Below are 27940 nucleotides of genomic sequence, written 5' to 3'. Positions count from 1 at the left end.
ACATTAGCCCTGCGGCCCCAATCAGACGTGAAACCCTAAGCACTCCCTCAGAAAACTTCAGGCCCCTCTTCTACAAAATTGGGGTGCCCAAGAGCTGCCTACTCTGCCATCTCATTGCAGTGCACTAGCCACAAATCCCAGAGGGGGCTCTCCCCAGGTGCCCTCTCCCTAAGTCTGCATCTGGGGAACAATCTGGGACAATGTGCAGTGTCTTCTATGAGGTGAACACATGCCACTGAGAGGGGAGGAGTGGGGGCACCTGGAAGGCTTCCTGAGGTTCTTCATGGTCCTGGCCACACCGGAAGGACTGGCGCTGTCCTTGGGCCGCAGGGGGTCTCTGCCACCATTCCTGAGCGAGCTGGATGGGAACGAGGCATGGGCCCCAGGCTCCCCTGAGCAGCAGCCTTGCCCTGCTTCCTCCTGGCCAAGGACAGGAGGCCCCTGCCCACCCCACCCCCCATGCCAATGCCCACAGCCCTAGAAGCCTGGCACCGGATCCTTCAACATATCTGTTATATTATTGTAACAAATCAAAATTCCATTTTACAGTTAAATAGTACAGAAGACGGACAGTTTACTGTACAAGCAAGTTGTGCATGAAAAACAAACACACCAAGCAAACAATAGTGCAAAGCAGTTTCTCTCCCCCCACCCTCCCCGCCAGTTCTGGGACAGTTTTACACAAGACGTGAGCACAGCAGACACCAAGGCCTCAGCGTGACAATATGTCACAAAGGATCTGCACCCGCTGCCCACGTGCTTACAGTAACGTTGGCTCAACACCTTCCCCTCCTTGTGCTTTCCAGTCAGTGTGTTCGCCCAGCACAACTTTAAACCAGCCTTGCAAATAAGGACCCATCTCTGCCAGCCCGGTTGTCTGTACCCACTGTGGGCCTGACAGATTCCACCTGGCTGCCAGCATTGCTAGTCAGGGGTGGGGTTGGAGATCAATTTATTTCCTGTCCCTGCCCCACTCGGGGCTTGGGTATCAGGAAGGGGTAGTCACTTGGGGAGGGGCTACAAAGTGCTGGGCACTGGGAACCCAAAGGCGCCTCCCCCACTGACCTGGGCCAGTTTATGACCACAGAATGGGAGTGAAGCAGGTAAAAGGGCAGTGGACTTATAGCTGCTTCCTGAGAAGGGGTGGAGAGGCCCCCCTGGGTGCAGGGAGTTTGTAGGACACCCCCAGACACTATTTTGAAGAGATGGAGAATGCCTTTATTCCAGTGAGGGCAGGACAAGTGCTATGATAGAGACCATCACAAAGGAGCAGGATAGGGGACTTTTCACATCCACAGAGGATGTGGCAGAAGCAGTCATGAAAAGTCACCTGCTCACCAGCCCTTGTGTGCTTCCTGTTCCTTTCCTTGGTCCTTTCTAGAACTAAGGAACTCAGATGTGAGGACCTTGCAGCCTGAGCCCCTGGGCAAGGCCTGCTTCCTGTCTGCAGATTCCAGAGGTGACCTCTTAGCACAGGGTGGCTGAGCCAGGACTGGAGAGTCCTCCACCACTGTTCTGCTGTCACACAGCCAGTGCCACCCCCCCCCCTCCTCCAGGACCAATGTCTTTGAACACAGATGTGAGATTCCAGCACCTCTGGAACTTCACCACCGGGTTCTCGCAGGGACCCCCTGAGGAAGGTGCAGCTGTAGGATCAGGACATCTGCAGGTGGTAGGATCCCAATGACCTACTCAGATGGCAGCCAGGGGTGGGGGTGCTGTTCCCAGCCACAGTGCTTCATCTGTAAGAGCCCTTCTGTTTGAAAATGTTTGACTAAAGCTTTTTCTAAAATGAAGGTTAAAAACTGGTTTTGGTTCAAGACTGTTCGCTTCTGCAGTGCAACAGAGGGGCGTGGCCAGGCCATCCCAGACCCAGCGCACAGGGCCGCGGGGCTGACCCTACCGCCCCTCTCCTCAACAATTGCTGCTAGGACCTATCTGGGCCCTGAGTTCTCTCCAAAAATGGAAATGATGAAACCAGCCACCAAGAGGACAGAGGGTGGTTGCCTTGGGCTGGAAAAGTGCACGAGGGGCCCGTTTGTAAGTGCGCCCCTGTATAAGGGACCTGCTGCCACAGCTCATCTGCCCCCTGGGACCCAGAGGCAGCTGGGACGGGACGGGGCGGGGGGTGGGGGTACTTCTCGGCTGTAGGAATTCCGGGAAGCGGGGTGGGGCACTGTCTGGGGTGTGTTCTCTGCTCTCTGCCCGAGGTCCAGCCCCTCCAGTGGGCAGTGAGGGGACCCTCCCGCGGGGGCGGGGCCTCCAGTTCTGACTCCTGTTAATGGCGAGGGCGGGCGGGCCCGGGGTGCAGGTGTGGTGGGAGGCCGGCCGTGGGCTTTTCCTATGGGCAGGGCCCCACCACTTCTCTGGATGGAGATGGCCTCCGGCCCAGGAGCTAGCCCTGGGCACGGCTGGAGCCGGGCGGTGGTCCCGGGAGACGCAGGAGGACGAGTCGGCTGGGCCTGGGCTGGGGCAGTGTCCGGGGGTCCCCGCCCCCTCTGTACAAAGCCGTGGCTGGACAGGCGCGCGGGGCCGCGGGCCAGCGAGGTCCCGTCCCCCGGCGCGGCGCTCAGTAGGGCCGCCACACGGCCTCGTCCATGCGGCCCGGCGTGCTGAGGGCGGTGGGCGAGTTGCTGTGGCTGCCGTCGGCCTCCACGCCGTCGCCCTGGCCGCCCAGGCTGGGGTTCATGAGGTTGCCGGCGGGCGCGGCGCCGCTGGGGCAGGAGGCCAGCATGCGCGTGGGCGAGCGCTCGCCCGCCACCATGGAGAACTGGTAGGAGCCGGAGGAGGCGCCGTAGTAGAGGTGGTAGGGCGCCGCGTTGGCCGGGAAGGGGCCGCTCTGGCTCTGCGGCGCCCCGGGGTAGGGCGGCGGGAGGTAGGTGTGGTGGAAGCGGCTGGCGGCCGGCATGCCCGCCACGCCGAGGCCGCCCAGGCTGGAGCCCGAGGGCGCGGCGCTGTAGGGGAAGGCGGCCGACATGGCCCCGGGGTAGTGCATCCGGGGGTCGGGGAAGCGGCTCTCCGAGAGCGGCGGCAGCGCCGAGAAGGAGCGGTCGAACTGGCGCGGGTCGGAGAAGGGGGTCAGCTCCGAGGTGCCTGGGGAACAGCAGAGGAGGGTCAGTCGCAGCCAGGCCACGCAGGGCCTCCTGAGCTCACAGGGCTCACTAGGGGACCCCCGCCCTGGGGATCCCTGGGAAGCGCAGGGGGCAGGTGCCTGGGCCGCAGGTGGCCACTGGGGACCTGGCTCGGCTCGGGACGGCTCCCTGTCGAGGGCTGACAAGGCCGGGGGATGAAAAGGGCCTGTGACCCCCTTTAGGGGTCTGTTGAGATGCCGAGGGGGACCCTGCCTCTGAGAATAGGGTGACTGAGACAGAGAGAGAGACACAGAAGGAACTGGACCTGCCTGGAGGCCCCTGACCCCCGCGGCCTGGGGTAGTGTGAGTGCCCAGGTGCATACTGGGCTCTGCGCCCAGGCTGCGGGCCTCAGCTCACATCCGGGATGGAGCTGGCGCCCTGCAGTTCTGCGGGTTCTACCTCCCGGCTCTGTGCCCCTCTCCTGCAGGCTGGAGCTGACCGTGGCCACACAATGACCAGCAGCTACCCACACCTGCCTCGACAGCAAAGGAAAGGCCAGTTAGAGGGACCTTGGGGTCCAGGCCCCCACTGGGCAGTGTCCAGCCTGGCCCTGTGCCAGCTCCCCTGGGAGTGTGGCTCCTCAGTGGGCTGGAGGACAAGGGCGTCCCAGCCTCTACCCTACTTTTGTGGTCACAGGCTGTGGAGCCTCACATTCAAATGGACTCTGGGACTGAGTCTAACCCAACTGGTGGAAAAATGGAGGCCCAGAGAGGGCGAGGCACGAGGACCCCACAGTACATTGGTTCTAGCATAAAACCCCAGGGATTCTGGGGTGGAGCCCCAACGTAGCCTTCTCATGATCAAGGCAGCAGAGCTGAGGCTAACCACGTGGCCTCCAGAACTGGACAGACATCCAGCTGTGTGTCCCTGGATGAGTCACTTAGCCTTCTGTACCAGTTTCCTGGGGACCACAGCCTTTTGTAAGGTTTCAGTTGACAGAGACCTTAGAACAGAGCTGGGCAAAGGGTAGTTCCTGTGGGGCTTTGCACTGCTGCCATTGCTCTGACATCTCTTGCTGACCCCCAGGAGAATGGGCCTTGCAGGACCCTGAAGAGAAGGGCCTGACCCAGACCCTTCCTGCACTCCAGCAGCAGCGGGGGTGAGGGAGCCTGGGAGTGTCCAGGAGCAAAGCCCATTTGGCGCCCGGCTCTCTGTCTCACCCACCACGGCAAAGAGCCAGGAAGAGAGGGCCTAGGAAACCAAGCTCTGTCCCCTGTCCCAGTGGGGCTGGTGCCAGAGCTGGTGGGCACTGCTGACCAGGACTGAGGCCTGGCTGGGGACAGGCCTGGCTCAGGCCTCCTGCTTCCTCAGGTGAGACTTGTCCCTTCTGGGGCTTTGGGGTCTGCTCAGGCAGTTGGGTACACATCCCTCGGCAGTGCCTCTGGGCAGCTGGAACCTTCTGGAATGTCCAACACCCTCCCCAGTGGTCACCGGCTGGTCACTCTGCCTTGGAGCCTGGGAGGTCAGAGGTGCCTGGTGGCAGCTTGCATCTAGGACCCCAGGGGAGCAGGCCCTCCAGAGAGCATGAGGTGGGCACCTCCTTGCTGAACAGGGTGGAGGTGGTTCCCATCCTCAGGGCAAAGGAACCCCAAATGGAACCCAGTAAGGGACAGCAGGTCTCGGGCTCTGGGAACACGAGGTCCTGCAGTGGCTGGCCTGGGCCTGGAGTGTGGCATCCGAGTCCACATGCACGGGACGACAAGCTCGGCCTGCCTGGACCTGCCACTATCCGCCCTGCCTCCCTCCTCGAGGGGTGGGGGTTACCTGCCCTGAGCACGCCTTGGACCCCCCAGCAGCTTCCTCGAGTCTCCTGTGCCACCCCCAGCCTTACCGCCCCGGGAAACCCGAGCTGGCGGCCACTGTCCAACAGCCAATCCCAACAGTGGGAGGAAATGTTTATTTTCTTCTCCAAATTGCCCCAGCTGCTGCGTGGAGGCTGAATGGCCCTTTGAGTGGTGAGAAGCCCCCATTGTGGGTGGCTGTGGCTGGGGGGCCGGGCTCAGCACTGCTCCCCGTGACCAAGGCCAGGGGGTCAGTGCTAGTAACAGGCACCAGGGAAGTGGTGGGTGTCCTGAGGGCATCCCAGGATGCCTGAAGGGAAAGGCTGGTCCCACCCCAAGGGAGGGCCCATGAGGGACAGTCCTCATGCCTGGGCTGCCAGCATCCTTCTTTCCACTTTATAGATGAGAAAACTGAGGCTCAGAGAGGTTTGGTGACTTGCTTAAGAACACAGAGCCAGTGACAAGCAGAGCCAAGCTCGTAGCCAGGCCCACCTGACTGCACCGGTCCTGCCCCTCTGCTGTCCTGGTCAAGGGCTCTTTCTCTCACCCCAAAGGGGACAAACCTGAAGAGGGGGACTTTACAGCCCAGTGTTGTGGGTGGCTCATGAGGGGCCAGGCCCTATTTCAGGATGTGGCAGGAGGAGAAGGACGGGTCAGCCACTTGCCCTGCACAGTCTGCTGACCTCCTCTCCCCCGACCTGAGGAGAGGCAGGGGCTGTGCTTGCTGCGGGGCAGGCCAAACCCCTTGGGGCTGCGTGGAGGATGGGCAGGTCTGCTTAGGGACCCAGACAATGCCCCTCCGACTGTGGCAGGGCAGATTCGGTCCCCCACACGTTAGGCCAGGCTCTGCCCGAGGCAGGGGAGGTCAGCTGGGTTGGGGCTGCTGTCACGTCGAAGGCGCTGGCTCAGGGGGGTGAGAGCAGGGTGTGCGGGTCCCTAGCAGCCCATCTGGGGGCCAGACCCGCTCCTGTGCTCCCCAGGGCTCGGGCTGAAAGCTGGGTGGAGGGGACTGAGCCCAGGCTAGAGGGGCTGCATCCAGCCCCCAGCTGCTGCGTCAGGCCTGGAGCACAGAGCAAGGGCTGGGCCAGGCCTCTGGTCAGCTGGAGGAGGAGGAGGGGGAGGAGGGGGAGACAGGGGGGAGCCAGTCTGCAGTCCTGCTGCAGCCCCCTCTCGAGGCCTCCTGAAGCACAGACCCTCCTGGGGGCAGCACTGTGGAGACTAGACCTGGTCACTGATGGGCCGTGTGACCTGGGTGACTCTTAACCTCCTCAGCTTCAATTCACTCATCTGCCAAATGGGCCTCATGCAGCTCTGCTAACTGGGAGAGAAGGCCAGAGTGCTGTGGCAGCCCGTCCCCGCACCCCGCCCTCCAGCCGGAGTCCTGCCCCTGCCTGACCACTGCCAGCCAACAGCAGCCCCCAGCCGACACGCTGGCTGAGTCCTGGAGGCCAGGACAGGCTCTGTCCACTGCCTGCGGGCACCTACACACTCTGGAAGACCTACCTGCAGTCCGGCTGCTACCTGCCTGCTGTCCCCAACTGGGCAATGGGGACAGAGCCCCAGTCCTCAGTGCCCCTGTTTGGGGTAGTCTCTGGGCAGCGGGGAGGCCTTTCCCAGACAGTGCCGCGTGTCTCTCGGGGGGCTGTCGCTCGTCACAGTCTGAGTGCAGTTGAGTCCTGTGGCCTGAACACCCCCCATCCCTGGGAGCCCCCTCACCTGACTTTCAGATGGGAGGCTGAAGCCAGGGGAGAGTCCTGGGGCACAGAGGGGACACATCACCCCAGTTTTCACTGGTCCTCTGGAATTAACCCCATATCCTGGGCTGTGTCCGCTCACGGTGATCCCGGGGACGTGGTTTGCCAAGTCAGGAGGTGGGTGCTGGGTGGGGGAAGGGGCCCCGGGGAAACACCCGCAGGAGCGAGCTGCCCAGCGCCTCCTCCGTGAACCAAGAGCAGCCAGAGCTTCTCAGAAGGGCCCGGCTGGGCAGGCGGGCCACGCCCCGGTTCCTACCTTGGATGGGGGTCTGGCCTTGGCTGCCAAAGTGGGTTGTGGTGGTGAGTGAGCCTCGGGGGCTGGGTGTGCTCGGCGTCACCCGCATGCGCAGCCGCTCCAGGTCCCCGAAGCGGTCAGGGAACGCCTTGGTCTGGTCTTCTATCTTCTGCCGGTGCCCTGGGGAGCATCAGAAGCCATCAGCCACTGGCTCCCTGGAGTCCCAGGCAACCCAGAAATGCCTCGCTCTCCTGGGAAGTTCTTCCTGAGTTCTAACCTCAGGTCTGCAGGGAGAACCCTGAGGTCACCACCAGCCTCCTCTGAGGTTTTCAGAAGACTCTCTGAACAGAGCATGGTGGTTCCATGCCACGGGGGCTGCCAGGAGCTTGCTGCTAACTGCACAAATCGGGGAGGCATTCTTGGACGGGGTCAGTTAACCTGTGAACCCAAGATCCAAACTCAGGGTTCACATCAAAGTCTGTGGCCTAATGCTCCCCACCTACTGTGAGGCAGAGGGGGACACGGAGGCACCAGGCATGGGAGGCCTCCATTCCCAAGGGTGGCAGGGAGAGAGGTCAGCAGTGCCCACCTCCGACAGAACAAGAGGCCCTGCTCCAGCCCCAAGGCACAGGGACCCCCTCGTCCCTTCAGCCTCTGGCAGAACTCAAAGCCACCAGGACACCGGGCAGGGCTGGCGCACCTGAGGGAGGGGCTGGGCTGAGCTCCTGGAAGCTGGGGTCAGGGGACCAGCACACCTGGCCTGGGGCGTCACACTTGGAGAAAACTGCAGGCGCTTCCCAGCCCTCTGTTCTGGGCCACAAGGAAGAACCCCAGCCTCACCTCCCGGGCCCCAGGGAGCTGGCAGGGTCAAGGTGGCCATGCCCCTGCCCTCTTGCAGCCTGCTGAAGGCCAAAAGAGCTCTTTTTGAATGACATCAAGCCTGCGGGGACCTTCCCCGTCACACACACACTTTTTCAGTCACTCAGGTTACATTTCGCAAGCAACAAATCAAGTTTCCAAAAGTCAAAACACTGCAGATGAGGCGTTTTGACCCATCCCAGGACCCCTCCAGAAGCCCCCACTGTAGAAGGCTTTCTACCCAGTCTTTGTTTTTGTTTTATGTGCATGGAATACAGGAAGACTCTCATGGAACTTTCTAGAATGGTGTCACCCTGGATATATCATATTGTCCCTTCCTTTTTGAGTGGCATGTCTGGGAGGACAAGCTCAGTTTCCTGTGTGAGGACTGCTGTGCCGATGGCTGTCCCTCGCTCTGTGTCACATCTGCCGGAGGTGCCCGTCACCTCCCTGATGAAGGTGACCAGGCCCTCTCTTACAGATCAGAGCACTGTGGATCAGAGAGGCACACAGGCTTGCCAGAGGTCACAGAGCAAGAAGTTGGTGGGATCTGTTGGACCTGGGCCCCTTTAAAAAAGTGGGGAGAAGGGGGGCTGGGGTGGTGGCTCAGTGGTAGTGCAGTCGTCTGGCATGTGTGAGGCACTGGGTTCCATCCTCGGCACCACAATAAAAAAAATAAACTGAAGGTATTGTGTCCATCTACAACTAAAAAAATATTTGAAATAAAATAAAAGTGGGGAGAAGGGGAAAGACAGAAGAAGTTTGCCCGAGTCCTGGAGTGACGTGGAAGTTTTCAGGTTGACAGAGGAGAGAAGTAGGGGGGGTATGACAGTCCCCTGCTGTCCTTGCCGGGGCTGGGAGTGGGAAACAACCACCCACCACTGCCGGGAACTAAGGGCAGAGCCGGGAGCCCTGGAGAGGCCTCACTGCTGGTTTTTAAGATGGGGACACAGGGTTCTGGTCCCTGAAGACCCCGAGCTCCCTCCACAACCCTGCCACAAGTTCCAATGGGCATCTGCGAGTCCTAGGGGCCCCGGGGGCTCAGCAGGCCACTGAGACCCAGGGAACCCTGTGTCCTGTGACAAGGCCCCTTTCCAGAAGGGACACCTGGTGGCAGGAATAGGACCATCTGGCTTCTGGCCAGACCCTCTCCCCAGCTGTCCCCTCTGCACAAGGAAGGGGAAAGCAGGGCTGGGGCTGCGAACTCAGATGCCTGGGCAGGGTGCTGGGTGAGTCACGGCAACAGGGTGAGAGGGATGGGTGGGGAGTGGGGCAGGTGGAGAGGGGGCCACGGGAGGCACCTAGCTGGTGGCCACTGTCAGCCAAGCCCTGACAGGGCTCCAAGAAGATGCCATGGCTCCAAGAAGAAGCCACTGGACATGGCAGGGAGGCACGGATGAGGCGGGGGACAAATGAATTTAGAGTAATCTCCACAGGAAGGAAGGCAGCCGGATGGATGTGGAGACCGCAAACTGACCTGACAGCAGCTGGGTGCGAAGGATCTGGGTGTCTCAGTCAACCACAAGCCTGAAGTGAGCCAATGAGGCTACACAAAAGCTGCTGCAAAACCTCAGGCCATGTCACTGTTGTCACTGGGGAATAAAGTCCCCATTTTCTGAGTCACACCACGTACAGAGAGTGCTTACAGGTACCCTGTGGCTGGCGGAAGGAGGGCAGGGTTCACAGCAGCCCGGGTTTGAGGCCCGGCCCTGTTGCCTGCAGCCTGCTCAAGTCGCATGCCCACCCCAAGCTGCAGGGGCCTCACCGGGCCGCCCTCCCGGGCCGAGGTGCTGGCCTCAAGGCTTGGCCACCGTCCACTCCCGTGGGTCCCTGTCCACTCCCCTGGGTCCCTGCCCTCGCAAGTGTCCCTTCCTTCGGCCCCTGCTGGTGCACTGAGGGAGGGGGTAGGATGGAGACAGCAAGCCCAGGCCAGGTGCTGCCCGTGTCTGGAATGCAGGTCGAGGAGGCAGGACCCACTCGGCCTCTGCGCCCTGCTCTGAGCAGGACCAGTACCCAGTGGCTGGTCCCAGCTGGGAGCCAGTGACCTGGCCCCACAGTGGGGCTGCTCTGTGGCGGTCCTGCCTTCGCAGAGGACAGACTTCCTGGGGGAGGACTTTCCATAGCCTGCGGGACCTGCTTCCCGGTGCTGGGCGGCACTGCCGGGGAGGGGCAGGGGGCAGCGGGCGGCCTCACGTGGCCAGGGCGCCAGAGAGTCTGGGAGCCATGGGGCTGGGGCCCCTGCACTGGGAGCCAAGGGAACGGAAGTGCCTGAGCCCGAGGAGAGGACGGGGTGGCAGAAAGGGCTTCTTTCATCGCGGTTCCCATGGTGGGAGCCGGGAGCCGGGCAGGGGCTGGCCCTCGCCGGGGTCACCTGGGCCCGCGCTGGTGCCTCAGTCCCCCTGCGCAGCCGCTCGCCGAGCCCCCTCTGGTTATCCCGACTCAGGTCTGCAAGAAGCAGCCCCTGGTCAGCTGCCCACAGGCACCTGGGAAGAGGGCGGGGCTGCCTCCCAGGCCCCTCTCCTGCTGCTGCTGTGGCCAGCTTCTAGAATGTTCTCCACCCCACACTCCAGAGCCTCAGCTCAGAACAGCAAGGCCCTCTTGACTGTCGGGGCCAGACCCAAGAGCCCTTCCTCCAGGAAGCGCCCTTCCTCGGGCCACGGAGCCCGCGACGGCCCTTGTGTGGGAGCTGGAGGAGTGGGAACCCCACCAACTGCAGCCGCTGTCCCCTGAGTGCCTGTCCCCACAGCGGGCGAGCAGCCCAGCACTGCCTGCCTCGTTCTGCGAGGTCCTGCGAGCAGCTCTGCCACCCGTCCCTGACGGCCAGTCCTGTGCTCAGGGTCACACAGAGCCACCTGCCCACCTGGTCTCCCTGGAGCCTGGGGCTTGACAAGGGGTGTCGGCCCCAGCCCAGGCCAGGGCACGGCTGCTTCTGCAGATGCAGGAGGATGGGCCTGGGCAGGGCATGCTGGGGTCTCTCAGGGGACCCACCAGGACTCTGCCCTGCTCTGAGGTCCGGGATGGAGGGGCAGGTCCACGGTCACATCCTGCTCCAGCCCGCCAAGTCTCCCCACTCTAGGCCTCAGTTCCGACATCCACGGTCGGACCCTGGCTGTGGGGGAGCAGCGCACAGGGGCTGCCAAGTGGCCTCGGGTGGGCAAAGGCCTGGCGACTGGGGCTCACTGTCTTCAGATGACAGAGGAGGAGCCTGGGTTCAGAGCACAGCTGTTTAGAAGTCAAATTCCTGGGGAGACGCTGGGGAGAAGCCCCCGCCCAAGGTGCCCGGGGGGGCTGCCATCAGTGGCCAGTAGCTGGGCTTCCCCAACATGGCCTGGAGTAGTGCCCAGGGGCCTCCCAAGGGCCCATGGCAACCTGCTCGTCGTCCTGGGCAAGGCACCTCCCGCTCTGGGCCTTGGCTGCCTCATCTGTGAAGTGGGATCACGCAAAAGGAGCCCCGAGGGGGGCGATGGGTCCAGCAGGGGACAGTGAGCCAGGCACTGGCTTCAAGGGAGGCCTCTGTGGCCCCAGTTCTGACAAGGGCACCTTCTCCAAGCCAGCAGCTCCGCTAGGATACAGCTGGACAGTGGGGTGGCCAAGGTCACAGGTCTGGGTGGGGAAGAACACTGGGGCCCTGCAGGCTGGGTGAATCACCAAGGGTCACATGGGGTCTCCTGACCCTGTCCCCAGGACACCGCTCATCACCACCAGTCAGGCCAGCACGGGGTCCCACTCCCTACCGGGTGTCCATCAAGGCCAGCCCCCTGCCTCCGTGCAGCCCAGCACACACCCCTGCCAGGGAGGCACACAGCCCACTCGTCTTAGGACAAGTCAGGCAGTGTCCACTGCGGCGTCACACACGATACCTCCGCAGCCACAGCCCTTGAGAGGTGGTCACCATCACCCCCTCTTAAGGACAGGAAAGTGGAGGACAAGGTTAAGGCCACACAGTGACATTCAACCTGGAACCCCAGTGCGTTCCACGGCGCTGGGCTGGAGCAGGGGGCTTGGCTTCCCAAGGCTCAGCCAGGTGGGAGGGCGCAGGAAGCAGGGGAAACAGGGTTGAGCAGGGCCCAGGGGTCCAGGGGACAGTGTCGTCTGCTGAAGACAGAGGGAGCCACAGTCGCCAGGCCTGTGCCCACCCGAGGCCACTCGCAGCCTCGTTGCTGGGACCCAGACACAGCGGCCACTGTCTGCGGCGGGGCTGCGGCCTGTCAGGAGATTTACACCGGACCCTCTCGGCCGCGGAGTGGAGCGGCGCTGCCCGGGGTGGTCTGCCGTGAATCGGCCCCCTGTGAGCAGATGAAAGCGGCGGCGGCTGGGCAGGGAAACGGGCTGGCGGGGGGCCAGCGGGCAGGGAGGCGGTGGCGCCCTCCCAGGGCCGCCATGGGGCTTCCAGCGGCCTGGGCTTGATTAGGGGAACCCGGGAGGTCTGAGGTTAACCCCTTCCCTGCTGCGGGGCCGGCGCCCTGGCTCCCCTGGGCCTGCCCCAGCTCCTGGGCTTCGGTGGCCTTGGTTCCTGGGGTCCCCGGGGCACTGGCCTCTCCCAGCCCAGGCCTCCCTTCCCCGGTCCCCACACCCAGAGTCCAGGATGAGGCTGTGGCCACTTGAGCCTTCACCAAGACCTGGCTGCAGGCTCAGTCACTGCTCCTGCCCCTGCCGAGCCCTCCCGAGGACCCCACCCGCCCCTCTGCCCGGCCCACGCTCGGCAGCTGGCCCCAGCTCCTCGAGGGGTCTCTCGTTACCTGAAATTAAATGAAGTATTTACAAGTTTTGGTTCATTTATTCACCAAATATTTACTGAGCACCTGAAGTGCTCCTGTCTGCACCCAGGGGTCTCAGCCAGTGCCCGGCAGGACAGAGAAAAGTGCCCCTCCTCCACAGTGAGCATCACCCAGGGTGGCATGGAAAATAAATGACAGTCAGTGAGCTGGAGGGCACAGTGGAGGGTGATGAGTGTCCTTGGTACAATTAAGGCTGGGCAGGACCCGGGCAGGTGAGGACGGCTGGGTGTGTGGCATGTAAGATGGGGCAGTTGCTGAGAAGGTTGAGCAGAGCCTTCGGGGTGGGGAGGGGGGAGCTGGGCGTCACTCTGGCGGTATCTAGGGAGCAGCAGCAGTGCAAAGTCCCTGAGGCAGGAGTGTGCCAGGCAGGAGGCCAGGGTGCCCAGAGCGGGGGAGGAAGAGGGGAAAAAATTAGGTGCCATGGTGACAGCAAAACTGTTTTCCACCTCTCCCCTCTGGAGCGCAAGTCCCAGGAGGTGGGAAGCCATCAGCCTGGGTTCCCAGTAGTGTCCCCAGCACATGGAATGGCACCTGACGTGGCATGGGTGGTCTGGTGTGGGTGCCCAGGGAAGCATTTGTTGGACTCATTCCAGGTACGACTTGGGGAAGAGGAGGGTCCTGGTGGAGATCCTGAGTACCTCGACCCGCAGCTTCTGGGAGGACTAGAACTCGGGTCCCACCCTTCTAGTGCCAGCCCTTCTGAACAGGCAGGGGGTCAGCCGTTCCCAAACTGTGGTTCCCAAACTGTGGTCCCGGCCCACAGCTGCCACCCGCCCGCCCTGGACCCAGCTCAGCAACCTGTGTTCTCACCAGCCCCAGTGACTCGGAGGGACACCAGCCCCAGGAACCTCAGAAACCAAGGCCACACAGGCAGGAAGCCACCAAGCCAGCCTCAGACCCAGCTGGCCACCTGGCTGCAGGTCGGGCACGCTCTGCAGGGCATCAGAGGGGAACGACCCAGCCACAGAACCCACAGCCCGGCCTCAGGGACGGCAGGCTCCTGCTCCCTGGCCCCCAGGACCAGCCCCGCTCCCGCCTGCCACCCCACAAAGGCCCAGGCCTCACAGGGGCTCAGGGCTGCAGAGCAGAGCCCAGAGAGGAGACCCCGGCACAGGAGGCTGGTGACAACACCAGGGCTGCTGGCACTTCCTGTGGGCCGAGCGCCGGAAGCTCACGGAACCTCCCAGCTCCCCAGAGCAGGAGAACACCACACCACCCACGGCACAGCCAGCGTTTGGGGTGGAGGGCTGGGCGGCCCACACCTCCTGGCCCCAGCCGAGCCCCGGGCACCAAGGGAGCTGGCTCTGCCTCCCTGGGCCCGTCCCCCGACCATGGTGAAGGACATCCATGGAGCCCAGCACACAGGGCCACGGTGGCCAGCAGCTTTGGAACTGGCCTCTTTCCTCTTCTAGATTGGGAGACGGAGGCCAGGGAAGTGGGAAGGTGTGTCCAGGGTCCCAGACTGAAGGCCAGGCTGGGCCAGGGCCAGGGGCAAGCCGGGCCCGAGGATGGGGACCTGGAGAGCCCGCCCCTCCCACTTCCTGCTATTTCCTAAATGAGCTTCTGCTAAGATCTTGTTTGAACAAGTCACATTAACACTGCCAATCTGGCCCTTGCTCTGGCCCAGAAAGGGATACCATCTGCCTCAGGTCACACAGCAATCCTGGCCTCTGACGCCCTCTCAGCCTGCTTCTTTCTCCTCTTTTTGTCTCCCTTGAACTCAGTGCTCTCTCTTCTGGGCCACTCACCCAGAAGGGGCCATCTCAGGCTGGGGAGACCCCAGGAGAGGAGTGCAGGCCAGGGACTCAACTAGGGGCTCCCTGGGACAGAGCCGTGCCTTTAGCTCATCCAGGACCCTCAGTAGAGGAGAGTGGGCGGGATGGGGCGGGCTGAACAGGGATCTGAGGGATGCCAGGTCCCCCCAGGGGGGTTTCTACCAAAACAAGACCCCAGAACGGGATGCTTCCTTCTTTTAGGAGTGGCCCTAAGTGCTGTGTGCGCACACACACACACACGCATGCACACGCATGCACACGCACAGAATCCAGCAGTGGCTCCTGTCCATCTGATCCTGCCCCTGGGGACTTCAGCAGGACTGTGGCCACCTCCAGTGGAGGCTACTGCGGCCCCTCTGAGCAGGGCCTGGTTCCTGGCAGCCGCCCTATGGCTCCTGGGGAAGCTCACCATCCAGCGATGGTGGAGGAGGGGGTCAGTGGGGGTGGGCACCGGGAAGAGCAGAGGGCCAGGGACCTGGTGACTCATGAGGATTCTGACAGAGCCATTTGTTGTTCACATGTTGCCTACGGGGGGGTGGGGGAGGGGGATCGTCCCACTTCACGGGTGGAGGCCCAGAGAGATCAGTGACTTGCCTTAGGTTGCACAGCAGATGGAAGCCCTGGCTAAGGCAACGGAATACCTGTCAACCCCCGTGAGAGCATTGTCTTCCCACAAGAGCACCATGAGGTAGCTGCCTGTTTGAACCCATTTTTCAGACAAGAAAACCGAGGCCCGGAGGTAACTGGCCCAGGGCTCGACTAACCAGGCAGGCTGGCTGGGACTCTGCTCTCTGCACCATGGAAGACCAAATGGGCTTCCCAGTGACCACTACCCTGAGACTGCTGGGCTCACTGACCCAGTTCACAGGAGACAAAATCAAGCCAAAAAGGACACGTGACTGGCGGCGGGTCACGAAGCCCAAGGCCAAGAGTGTGGACCTGTCCATGTCGGATCCCAGCAGGCGGGAATTCTGCCAGAGCCGCTGGGAGCTGATGACCATGTGCAGAAGCCTCAGGGTGGCTGTAGGGGGTGACCCATGAGGCATCCCAGGGTGGCCTGGCCCTGCTCTGAGCCTGACCCAAGTGGCCGCTGCTGACCAGACTCAGGACCCAGATGCAGGGGAGTGAGGTCCCCGACTCCAGGGCCAGGCCGACTTATCTCACTGACCCGCCCTGGCACGCAACTCTCCTTCCAAGCTCCTGGGCACTGGGGAGAGGTCCCGAGCTTACCCTCCTGCCCCGGCCAGCTCAGCCAGCCATGGGAGCTGCCCTGGAAGCCTGAGGCCCGGCACGAGCCCCTATCTGGCACCCCACCTCCTCGGGGCTGCATCATCTCTTCCTGGAGTGAGCTGATCCTTCAGCTCAGCTGTCATGAGATCCCATGCAATAAGAAGCAGGAAGGGCTTTGCTAAACTGTAGAGGACCATGCTTACAAGAAGGCGAGGGACAGGCCAGCTCTCCACACCCCAGGTTGAGTGTGCCAGGGAGGGGCTGTGGAGCAGAGCTCGGGAACGGGGCTCAGGAGCAGCCTGAGTTCACTCAGAGGCGGGCTAGTTCATTCACTCACTCAGCAAACACAGACCCTGGCCTCCCACCGGCTTCCCCAGCTACCCGCGGACTCCAGGCCCTTCAGCAGGCAGAAGGAGTCAACCATAAACTCTGGGGGACCGAGACCCCTGGACACAGCAGATGCTCAGGACATATCTGCAGAACAAATCTGCATTGGTCTCATCTGGGTGGGTGGGTCCCGGGACAGTGCCTGGGCTCTGAGACTTGAGAGTCAGATGCTGAGATTTCAAGAGACAGTTTGAAAGGGGCCCTGGCTTTGCTGCCTGCCTGACCCCTGCCTTTGGATTACCTGCCCTCAGCCACTGGTAGAGGAAGCTGGAGTGTGGGAGAACCTGGCCAACCTGTACCCCAGACCACCCTGGCTCCCACGTCATATCTGAAGCCTCCTCCGCGCTAATTTTCCATTCCTTGTCCCCCTGCTGTCCACCCCTGGGCAAAGGGGTCACCCAGCTGGTTCGGCGTCCAGCCCCAGCCTCCCACAGCCTGGCGCTGTGCCCACAGGGAACTTGCTTGCAGATACACGTGTGGGGGGCATGTGTAGAGCCGGGGACCCCGGCCCCACCTGTGCCCCAGGGGTCCAGGGACATCTGTCTGACCCTGCTGCTGCCCTTCCCCCACTGGCCCTTGCTCCCGGGCCTGGGGCTCAGTGACACTTACGTCTGGGCTCCCGGGGTCCATCCACGGTGACCTTGATGGCTCGGTGGTAGGTGGCCACTTGGGTGGGGTTGGTGAACACAGTGATGGTCAGGGTGAAACTCTTTCCTGGGGGGACAAAGGTAGGAGGTTGGCACCTGAACTCAGTACCCTGGACTCCCACGCAGATCCCGCCCCAGAAGCCCCCGACTCTCGGGAAGGGGCAGGTCTCTCCCCTTGAGTCCTGGGCAGAAGATGAGGCTCTGGATGAAAGTCAAGCTGCTGGGTTTGGCTTTCCCGGTCCCTAGGAGACTGGCACAAGCCGTCACGTCCCCCATCGTCACCCTGGCTCCTTCCTGTATCCTGGCCTTTCTTGTGCGATTTCTTCTGTTCAGGGACCCACATGATTTTGGAGTGGGGGGGCAAGGAGACACGCTCACACTCACACTCACACTCAACGTGTTTTCTGAAAGCTGTGACCTTTGTGGAAAATTCTGAGCACAAAGAAATCATAAAAAAAAAAAAAAAAATAGTAGCAGACCCTCCCCGTCGCTCCACTACCTAGAGATCACCACCGTCACCATCTTCTCCGCCAGGCCTCTCTGCGTGACTCTGCATATTCACATGGTGGCAGTGGGACTGAAATATGTTCTCATCCCCAGCGTTTTTTTCCCTCTTAATTTGACATCTCATCAGAAGCACTTTCTTGTGTCATTAAAACTTCTCCCCAGGCTTCCTTCCTTAGTGGCTGCAGAACACTTCGGGCTCACGGAAGCCGCGCCTCCTCTCTGTCCCCTGACCCTCAGGTATTCACGCGCTGCCCATTCCTCGCTGGCGGGCGCAGCCCCAGCTGGGGAAGGACAGACCTGGGAGCTGCAGACATTTCATTCTGTAGACACAACTGTTATTTCCAGAGCCCTGTTCTATTTTTAGACACACATTTGGCTCCAAAGTCTCCATTCAAAATTCCTGAGAGGGGGAAAAAAAAACCTTTAAAATAATACTGAATAATACCTTTTTTTTTTTTTTTTACCATTTAAAATAAAATGAAAATGACCTTCTGTTTAGAGAAATCTCTGTCTGCATCTCAGTTATTTCCTTAGAATAAATTCCAAGAAGTGGCGAGCGATGGCAGCGCCTGGGCCAGCCGGGGACAGACGTGCTTGCGGGCGCTGGTCTCTGCGCGAGATGACTCTCCAGCATCACGGAGGCGGCACGTCACCCGAGGGCCGGGCAGCGACCCTGTCTATCAAGATGGAAGATCTCCAAACCCTCTTGCTCTGTTCTCCGCGATTAGTGAGAATGAAACTGAGGCGGCTGGTATCCAGGATCCCACAGGCCGCTCTGGCTCCCCTCTGCTCTCCTGAGCGGGTTTGAGCGCCTTGAACAATCGCTGTACATCAAGGTCCAACATTTTCCGTGTCATCTCGGTGGCCCTCAGCCCCCCCGGTGGCTGGCTTCTCATTTCGCCAACGCCATGCCGGCCTCGGTTTCCAGCTCTGCGCCCGCAGGTGACTTTGCCGGGTTCCCAGCAGAGGCACGGCCTGTGCTTTCTGGAGTGACTTCTTGGATGGGTCTGGGGTGAGGGGCTTCCTCCAGGGCCACCAGTTCTTCTACCCTGGCCTCTGCTAAGCTCCGAAGTGCCACGCAACTCAAGATGGAGGGAGCTTCCTGGTCCCCAAGTCAGACCTCACCTCCCCTCTTCTGTGTGCCTACCCGTCTATGGGTCTCTGGAGCTCAGTCAAGGGCCTGGGAAGTCCCCGAGGGCAGGGACCGAGGGCCAAGCGCACCCTGCCCCCCCAGCTGGCCTGCAGTGGGAGCCACGGGTTCCCTCTGTGTCCTGTCCACAGCCCTCGAGGCCAGCAGGCAGGTTTCAGTAGCCCACCCCCAGGTGGGGGACGAAGCAGGGTGAGCAAGTCCAAATGCTCCTGGGGCGTCTGGTCTGGCTGGCTGAGTGAACTTGTGAATGTCCCTTCCCTTCCCAGCCCAGGAGCAGCCTAAACAGAGTCAAACCTGGCAGGTGGCAGGAGCAGGCCCATGACCCCAACAGCTTCAGATGCAAGGGAGAGTTCAAAGCCAAAGAGTGGCCGAGCTGGGGGTCCACCGGGAACTAGAGGCTTCCTGGATGGGGCCGTGGAGCCGGGGGCTGAGAGGATAGAAATACTAAGGCACTGCCCCCTGGGTCCCTAAGGCAGAACAACCCTGGACCCCCACTCTCGGGCCACAGGGGCACTTGGCAAGACTTCTGCAAAGAGCAAGTGCTGACCATCTAGGGAAATGCAGGGTAGGTGACTCCTGGACACTTCTGCCCCTCGCTGTGAGGTCATCTCCACCCTGGACCCCTTCCCCACAATAGCCAGGCATGCTTTGGGGGTCTCAGATTCTCCAGTCGTTTCCCAGCACCACCTGGATTGCATGGGTCCTTGCTGATGGGGACCTCAAGTGGACACCCAGAGTGCTAGTGGCCTGACCGGACACTGAGGACCCACGGGTCCCCATCCTCTACTGCTTGACGGTTTACTAAAGTGCTCCTTCAGGTCTGGACTGAAAAGTCACCTTCTCAGTGAGGGCTTCCCTTGTCACTTTCTCGGATGTAGGCTCTTCTAGGGCCGGGGTGTGGCTCGGTGGCAGAGTGCCTGCCCAGCACGCACAAGGCCCTGGGTTCCATCCCCGGCGCCATGAAATAAATACATAACAATAAAATAGGCATCTTTAATTTTGCCCTCCTCGGGGGACCTTCTTACCACTGAGTAGGCTTGTGAACTGGGACAGGAATGGTATTGTCCCCAACCTCTAACTGAAATCTAGCATCTCTCAAGTAAGAGCGTAAGCAACAAACCACAGAGTTGCAGGCTGTACCTGCGACCTTGTCACCAACAGACAGCAGACACTCCGGTCTCACGTTACAGCCCGTGCAGATTTCTCTAAATACTTTCATGCTCGTCACAACTTTAAAATCACCGTGGTCATCAGACCCGGTGCTAGCTCTCAGCTCTCGTCATTTGACATGTCCAACAGAGCACAGGCTATCACAACTTCTTAAGCACCTTGCTGTTTGGGCACAGCGGGTGGCCCTGCCATCTATTGCTTATTTTACACCAGAAGCTGCTGGCCTGGTCACTGCAGCCTCCCCCAGCCCCCTCCATTCCCTGCACCTGTGTGAAATTCCCCGGGATGCCCGTCGGCTTTAATAATCCATCTGCTTATTTGTTTTTCTTTGTCTCCCTGTACTAAACTGTAAGCTCCTGGGGATGAGAATTTATGCCTTGTTCACTGCTATGTCCCCAGCCACTAGCATCGGGCACGTAGTAGGTGCTCAATAAACATGTGTTAACTGCAGTCAGCACAGAAATGACTGGATAAGAAAACTGGGCCTCCCGGGGGGGGGGCAGGGAGTTGACGAGGTCAAGCAGAACCCAGAAAGGTTAGAATGTGCTAGAAGCTGCCCCTCTACACAGGTAGTAAAGACCCACTTCTGTGGAGCCCCTGCCCCACGGAGTAGCAAACCACATGCCACCAGAGATCACTGCACGCCTCTGCAGCTTCCCCCCAGCTTCCAGACCTGTCACCACCCTCCAGGTATCCACAGAGAGGAATGAGAGTGTCAGGAGGACCCAGGGTCTGGGGTCTGGGAGCAGGAGTGGAGGGGAGAGCAGGGACCTTGGGAACCAGGGGTAGGAGAAAGCCATCCCCAAGTGCCCTTGTCTCTCCCTGACCCTGCCCAGCTCTCAGAGGACCTCTGGGTCTTCTCCACATTGGCCAAGACATCCTTGTCCCTTCCCTGGTTAGTGGCTCCCGGGCTGCATCCACACACCTGGCCACTCTTTCCACACACTGCTGTCCCCGGCAGCCAGTTAGTGGCAGTTCAGGGGCTCATGCGACTCGTCTGTGCTGAGGCCGGTGGTCACTTCCTAGAGGACAATCTGGGGATCTGGGGTGGTGCGTTGTCCAGGAAGCACTACGGACCCTGGGAGGTGGGGTGGGGGCAGCCGTAAAAGCCCAGCACTGCACCAGACAGGAAGAAGCCATTTTTTTTTTCTAGGAGAAAAAAACTTGCTAAAATTCCCTGAGCCCTGGACCCAACTCAGTTTTCATAGAATAAGAAAAATAGTTATTGCACTTTCAATATCTATGGACTTTTCTAGAAGGGAAGATAGTTTCTTTTTTTTTTTTTTCCTTTTTTAGCGGCAGGGTGCTTGCCTAACATGTGTGGAGCCCAGGTTTGTGACTTGGCATTGCATAAAAGAAAAAAGAATTGTCCCTAACTTTCCAAGAGTGTCCACATCTTTAGTGAGGCTATGTTCAGACATGGAGTCCTTAACCCTGACCGCTCTATTTCTGTGGCCACCATGGGGCCAAGGGCCTTCTCCACCTTAGACAACTGGAGTCTGGCCTTGACACTTACACCTTCAAGTCAATATTTTGTTGTAAGTTACTTTCCTGTTTTTCCTGCACTGTAGCTATGGTACGATGTGGATTTTGCAACCGTAAGTAGGTAGACCCTTGTGTCTGCGGTGTCAAGCAGGAGAAGGGCATATTACCACAGGCCACCCTAGGAAAGGGGCCTGTGCCTGGCGGGTGGGAAGCCCGGCCCTGCCTGCTGCGGGAGGCAGCTGGGCCTGGTTTTCTTTCCAGTCCTTTCCGGGGTCCACACAGGCAGCCCGAAGTCGGAGCTCTGTGGGGTGTCTTTTTGGAAGCTATTCTCCCAGGAGTTCAGACAGAATCCAGGGATTTTTAAAATGGAGGAGTAAAGCAGAAACTTCCACCTGAATTCTTAGTCCTGGCTAAAGTCAAAAGGGTCAGGGAGGGGTCCTGGATCCTGAATCCCAACCTGTCCTGACTCAAGTGGCTCAGACTCCCTGTCAATCACAGTTGGTCCTCTGGTGGGAATTTCCCAGTCAGCAGGATGGGCACAGCCGGGGTGTGGCTGCAGCCTGAGCCCTGGGACCCTGAGCCCTCCCTCGACACCTCCACCTCTCCCACTGCACACTCACACCTTCTGGGTTTCCCCCACCCCCGCCCAAACCACACTGCAATCAGAGAATCAGTGACTGTCACCGCTCAAAGGGACCTCAAAGGCTTCCTCCAGTCCCAAGCATTTGAAGTAACAAAATCTCTAACATGTATCCAGGTCTCAGTGGGAGCCCACGAACACACTTACATCGACTCCCTTAATGAAGCGGCTACCATTTTCAGACCCATTTTACAGACGAGGAAACCGCAGCACAGAGAGGTGAAGCCACTTGCTCACGTCCTCCAGAAAGTCACTAACATGGCTGGGACTCAATCTGGGGCTGCCAGGTTCAAGCCCAGACTCTTAAAAGACCAGGAGCCCCTGAGGGCTGAACCACAGGTGCTGAACTCCTGCAGGGGCTCCCCACCCCTGCTCAGCCCCAGAGATTCCTCAGAGACTGGACGTGAGAATGGTTTATAAACGGCTTCCAGCACCTTCCGGAGCCACAGTACCAGCCCCAGCCTTGCCCACTCCTAGAGCACGCAGGTCAACGGTAATCTGGAAACCTCTCTCCTTCCCTGCAAGCCTCGGGTGGCGGGCACAGGTCTGTGGGCACGGGAGCCACTGAGAAAATATTTTCAGTGTGCAGAGAGGCCGGATGAGGTCTCAGTAAATCAGAGACTCACCACCTCTCTTCCTTCCATATCTCACCTCCCAGAATGCGGACCAGGGAGGGAGGGAGGGAGAGGGAGGCAGCCACAGTGGCCCAAAACCACCCCCAACACACACCTGGGCCAGCCTGGCCCCGCCACCAACCTGCCACTCAAGGCCCAGGCTGGGATTAAGTTGCAAAGGGTTTGAGAGATTGGGGATGACAAAGGGGGCTTGGAGACTAATTAGGAGCAGCAATGAAAGCTTAATTCATAAAAGCAAACATTTTCCATCCGTCAACCTGCAACCAGTTAAGGGCAACGTTTGAAAGAAATCTGTGCACGGGGAAGGAGCCAACAGGAACAGGAAATGTCTGAAAGAATGTAAACTATTTCAGTTTCATAAAAAGTAACAAGTAAACAGTTATTACATGCAAATAATGCCCTGGTTTTAATTAATGCTGAAAAGTCAAAATATGCTTGACGTCTGTGTGTATACATTGAGCGGCTGGAGAGGACAAAATGGTGCCCAGATGCCCGCACGGGAAGGGCTGGCAGCTCCCAGGGAACTAGGACCTTGAGAAGGCCTCGCTGATTGGTGATGAAAAGTACAATTCGGCTCCAGCCGCGGCTGCAGCCCAGGAGTCAGGACCCCGGAACCGGCTTGCGCCTGAGCTGGAGGGGCTGCAGCTCAGCTGGCTCCCTGGGCAGGAGGATCTTAAAGGGCCAGCAGCGGGCCAGCAAGCCTCTGTTCGCCAGGGCAGGGTTTCTAAGGCTTCTCCACCCTGGAGTTAAGTGATGATGGGTTTCAGGTCCCCGCAATCTCCCCTCAACAGCCCCAGGCGGCAGCCACTGCGGCGTCCTCCACTGCCCAGGGAGATGAGACCGCAGGGTGGCAGGGACCTCAAGCGGTGCTCTCCAAAGTTCGGCATCCTAACCTCCTTTTTTCTCTTCTGTTTAAAACACCTTAGGGCTCAAAGAGCTGCTGGGGAGACAGCCGGAGAGCTCCTGCCCTAGGGAGGGGCACAGTGGCTGAGACATCAAGGGTATGTCCTCCAAGCCCCCAGCCAAAAGGCCCAGAGCTTCCTTTGGGAGCCCCTAAATCCACAATCTTCCCCCCAGTTTCTTCCCTGAAACCCGTGGTGCTTAATGGGGAGAGGGGCGGCCTGGGAGGCTTCAGGAGCTAGCAAACCTCTGAATCTGGGAGAAAGCGGGGTCTTTTTCTGTCGAGAGACCATTACTTTCCTTACCCCCTCAAAGGGTCTGTAACGCCCTAAGCCAGGACGTCTGCAGCTTCAGACAGCAAGGCCTGGAGACCTGCGCCTGCGGCTCTGGGGCCCCCACCCCACGGCCTCTCTCTCGGCCTCCGAGCCCCACCCCTGCCGTCCCTGGTGAGAGCCTTCCCCTCACCTCGTCCACTGCGGCCCACAAAGCGAAGGTCGTTGAATCTGGCCACCTGGTTCTTCATGACTGCCGAGGCATTGCGCAGCTCAGCAGAGTAGTTCTCATCGTTGCCGGCCATCACGGTCACCACGGTTCCGTCCGGCACATCTCCCAGTGCCACCACCTGAGGACACCAGGCAGGAGGGACAGCTTAGAAAGGCAGAGGAAGGCAAGGGATGAGAGGAGGGGCCGGCCGCCGCTAGCAGCTGCCCAAGGTCCCCAGCGGCCGCACTGCGGATTTCTCAAATGCAGGGAGGGAAGGGACTTAAAGCTGATGAAGACCTTCCCTCAACTAGGACAAAATCAAGGACGTAAAGTCTGCCACCTCCCACACCTAAGTCCTAAGTCAACTGGCTAACCCGTGTCCCAAGAAATCATCCTTCCAATTCTATGAAACCTAAGCACGAGCTGTGAATGCCTTCGGTTACCAAGGTGGGTTGTAGTTCCCCTGTTGTCCTCGGCTGGAGCAAAAAGAGGAATCAGTATGCGCCTAGCAACCAAGTCTCTAAGTAAAAAGAATATCAACAATAATAACAGAAGTGCTCCTTGCACTCCGTGCACGCAAGAGCCGTTTGGGGCATGCAATTTGGTCCTGAAATGTGGCCCAGGCCCGGTGGACTGGCTTCTGCAGAGCCTGGGTTCGTTAGGAAGAGAAAATACAAAATACAAAACAAACTGCCGCTTTGAGAGAGGTCACCCAGAAAGCCCCTTTAAAGCAAGAGAGGGCTTCTGAGAGCAGGAAGATGCACCTGCTGGGAATTTCAAGAGGGTTGGAGATGTCCTCCAGTGCACCAGCCCCCCCAGCCCCCACCCCAAAGGAGCACCCAGAGGCAGATGCCTTTTAAAAAGGAATCAGACTCCAAACAGAGTCACAGCCATTGAAACGTGGCTGCCGCGTGCAGGGACTCCGCGATCCAGATGGTAAAAATTTCAAGGAGAAAATGTTTGGGGTCTGATTAAAAAGGCCAGATTTCCTGTCAACATCCTGTCTTCTTTTAATTTCAAAGATTCCTTTTAAGCTCCAAGTGACAGTAAAACCTCCGATCTGACGATTACAGTCACACGGGCCTCCTCCCCCCTCCTCCCCGGGAGATTTTCCCCGCTGGTATTTTAAGATGTCACCCGGGAGACCTCAAAGAGCCACTCATCCTTTTTTCCCCCCTAATTCGGAGTCGTCTTAATGGGAGTAGGGATGGCCTCAGCTGCCAGCAGCTGCTGTTTCCAGCCACCTCGGGCACCACCACCTCCCTAGCCGCCGGCCCTTCCTGCCCTGCCCTTTCTCACGGCAGCTGTGAGAGGTTTAGGGGAAAACCAAGGCGTTTTTCGTTTCATCTCGCTGCCCCCTTAAAAAAAATGAAAATGAAACAGTCTCCTACTCTCTGGCATAGAGGAAAAGACTCTCCAAATGACTAGGGGCTACCAGGGGTGGGAGCAAGCACCCCACTCCCAGCCTGTCACTGGGGATGCAAAGATCCCGGGGACAATCCTTTAGGGTGCAGTGCCCCACTCCCAGACCCAGGGTCGCCGGGTGTAAAATTTCAGAAGCCCAGAGGTTGAGGGTGTGAGCAGGAAGTGTTTCGGTAGCGGCGCACAAGGCGGGGTGCTGGCAGCAGAGGCTAGGCCCCGTTCACCCTCCTCGCTCCACCTCCGGTGCCCTCGCCGGTACCGGGTCCTCTTCCCGGCAGCCCAAAGGACTGTATCCGAGGGACCCCGATTCAGGGGAACGAAGCCCCATTCGGCCGTTTCCGCCTCAACGTCTCTGCGTAGGGCTCCACGAAGCCCAGGTGGAGGGGAGCCAGCCCCTAGAAGTCACCGGCTCAGGGCGCAACCCAAGGGGAACGCCGAAGTCCCCGTGCCCAGCGCACAGCCGGGCAGCAGCCGCCCAGACCGCGGCCGCAGAGTCTGGGCCACATCCCTTCCCCACTCCTGGCAGCTGGGACGCGCGGAGCCCCACGGCCGTTGGATCCCGCCCCAGGCCCCGCACTCACCTTGAAGGCGACCGGCAGCGTCTTGTTGCAGCGCCAGTGAGAGGGCAGGACGGAGCAGAGGAAGTTGGGGCTGTCGGTGCGCACGAGCTCTCCCGCGTGGTCCGCCAGCACGTCCACCATCGAGCGCACTTCGGGCCGGGCGCGCCCGCCGGGCCCCACGGCCGCCTGCGCGCTCAGCGCGCCGCTGTTCTCGCCCATCTTGCCGCCGCCGCCGCCGCCGCAGGGGAAGGCCGTGGAGGGAGGTGTGAAGCGGCGGCTGGTGCTCGGGTCTACGGGAATACGCATAACCGCGGCCGTCAGGGCGCGGGGCGGCGGCGGCGGCGGCGGCGGCGCGGGCGCCTCCTCGGCCGCCGCTGCCGCGCGAAGCGGGAAAGCAGAAGCGGCGCGGCCGCGGCCTCAGGGCACAGGGGGCGGCGCCCGTGGCCGCCCCACCGGGCCGGCCCGTAGCGAGGCCTCGCAGCCCCGACCGACGGCCGCGCGCCGCCGCACGCTAGTCCCGCATCCCGGGCGCGCGGCCCGCGTGCGGCCGACCCTCGCAGCGACCGGGCCGCCTGGGCCACGGCGGGGCACGCGCGGGCTGTGCCGCCGCCGCCGCCGCCTCCCGCCCCGCAGCCCGTGCGGCCGCCCCACCGATCGGCGGCCGCAGCCCAGCGCAAAACCTAGAGAATCAAGTGGCGGCGCCCCGGCCGCCCGCGCGGGGTTAGTACCCCGGGGCCCGCGGGGCGGGGCCCGCCCGAGCGACGCGTGGCGCAGCCAATCGGAGCCCCCATCGCGGGCACCTCGGCGGCGCTCGCGGGGGAGGAACGGGCCCGCGAAGGCTGCGCGGCGGGGAGGGGCCGAAGGCCCCGCCCCGAGGAGGACGCCCGGGGTCGAAGGCCCCCGGGCTGTCGCCCAGGCCCCCGAGGGTTGTGAGCAGCCGGGGACAGTGGTGGAAATCGGTTTGGACCGTCCGGACTGCTCGGAAGGCTCTCTGGCCCTTGTCCCCAGGTGGCATCTCCCTGACGCGGGGCCGCAGCCCTTCCTCCTCCTCCCCGCCTGTCGCGGCCGGGCTTCCCCTACTCTAGCTGCTTTGGGCAGGTGACGCCTGAATCCTCAGCTGGGCGCCCAGAGACCCCAAGACTGGTGACACCGCGCGGGAAGTAGCCCCAAAGAGATCACACGCCCAGCTCTGGCCCGCAAACTATTTTGATCTAAAAGCCGCCACCGCACACGGGGTTCCACGTGCCCAGCCAGTGGCCTGCGCTGCTCCCAGCCCTGCGCGGCTCTGGTCCCTGCCTCGGTGGCCCCGATGCCAATCTCGAGGCAGACGGAAGGGAGTTCCCCACCGGCCCTCAGTCGACCGAGGCTGACCACCCCGTTTCTCTCTACTTTCCCCTCAAAACAAGTTTCAGGATGGCGCAGGCCTCGTTCTTCTTTCGTTGTGGCGACCCGTGGCTCTTTGAAAAACATGGTGGGGCCTGCAAAACGCATGCTTTCCGGATTTGTTTCCTCCACGCAAGTCACCACTGTCCTGCATCGTGGAAAAGGACGCAGGTCCGTGACCAGAAGAAAACTGAGGAGCGGACGCACAGCTCAGGGCCCCGCTTCCAGAGAAGGGGATTTTCTTTCTCCCTGAGATGGAAAGTGGTCCCCGTGGGCGGATGCGCTCTGGGCCGCTCTGTGAGGACCTCCGCGGTGCTCTGGCCCTGCCTACCTCAGGGCTGGGCGTCTCTGCTCTCACTCCCAATCACTCTGGGCTTCACTGCTAACAGACCTTTCCTCTCCCGCTTCCTAGGCCAAGATTTTGGGCCTAAGACGGGATACAGTGGGGAGGGAAAAATCAAGCCCCCTTTCAGTCGGCATCATCACCCGAGATGCGCTCCCTGGGCTCTGGTGAACGAACGCGTGCCGAGCCTCCCGGCGCTTTGGAGACTGGGCGGATATTCGTTGCCTCTGGCGCTGGACAGGTGCAAAACGACAAATTCCCAGCCTCCGCAGCAAAGCATCACAGAGTCTGACCGAGGTGGTAAGATCTTGTCCTGGACCTGACCTTTGCCCAGCGCAGGCCATTTCGTCCTCGCCAAACGAAATCAAGCCGCCAGTGCTCTCCAGGGGGATGGGCTGTGGCCCAACCACCACCACCACCTGGAGAGCTGGCCGGTACACCGCTCTCTGGGCCTCATCCTAGCCTTTCAGGCCCATTCCGAAGCAAGGACAGTGGGTGGTCTCTTACTGGACCTTTATAGAGAGACGACTCCTTGGAGTTGTCGGTGGCCGGGGCCAAGGCGCACGCGTCCTCGGAAGCGCTGGCAGGAGCCGCAGAACCGAGGAAAATGCGGTACCAGACCCTGGCTGATCGGACCTCTGGAGCTTCCAGGAGAAAGGCCCACCTGGGCGTGGCCAGGTAGGGC

General features: G+C 60.8%; 1 protein-coding gene across 1 annotated transcript in view; it reads right to left on the bottom strand.

Annotated features, from left to right (window-relative positions):
• Positions 1-572: 572 nt before the first annotated feature.
• Positions 573-27940, bottom strand: part of RUNX3 (RUNX family transcription factor 3) — a 51381-nt gene continuing 24013 nt past the window's right edge. The window contains exons 2-6 of the mRNA XM_081306700.1: positions 25551-25819; positions 23530-23686; positions 16540-16644; positions 6924-7082; positions 573-3093 (exon numbers count right to left, since the gene is read on the bottom strand). Coding sequence (XP_081162826.1) covers positions 2570-3093; positions 6924-7082; positions 16540-16644; positions 23530-23686; positions 25551-25819 — 1214 coding nt within the window. The 3' untranslated portion in view covers positions 573-2569. The remainder of the gene's footprint in view (positions 3094-6923; positions 7083-16539; positions 16645-23529; positions 23687-25550; positions 25820-27940) is intronic.

This window comes from Spermophilus citellus, assembly GCF_964194105.1.
Source record: "Spermophilus citellus genome assembly, chromosome: 9".
Taxonomy (NCBI): domain Eukaryota; kingdom Metazoa; phylum Chordata; class Mammalia; order Rodentia; family Sciuridae; genus Spermophilus; species Spermophilus citellus.
This window is presented reverse-complemented; position numbering and strand designations above follow the sequence as displayed.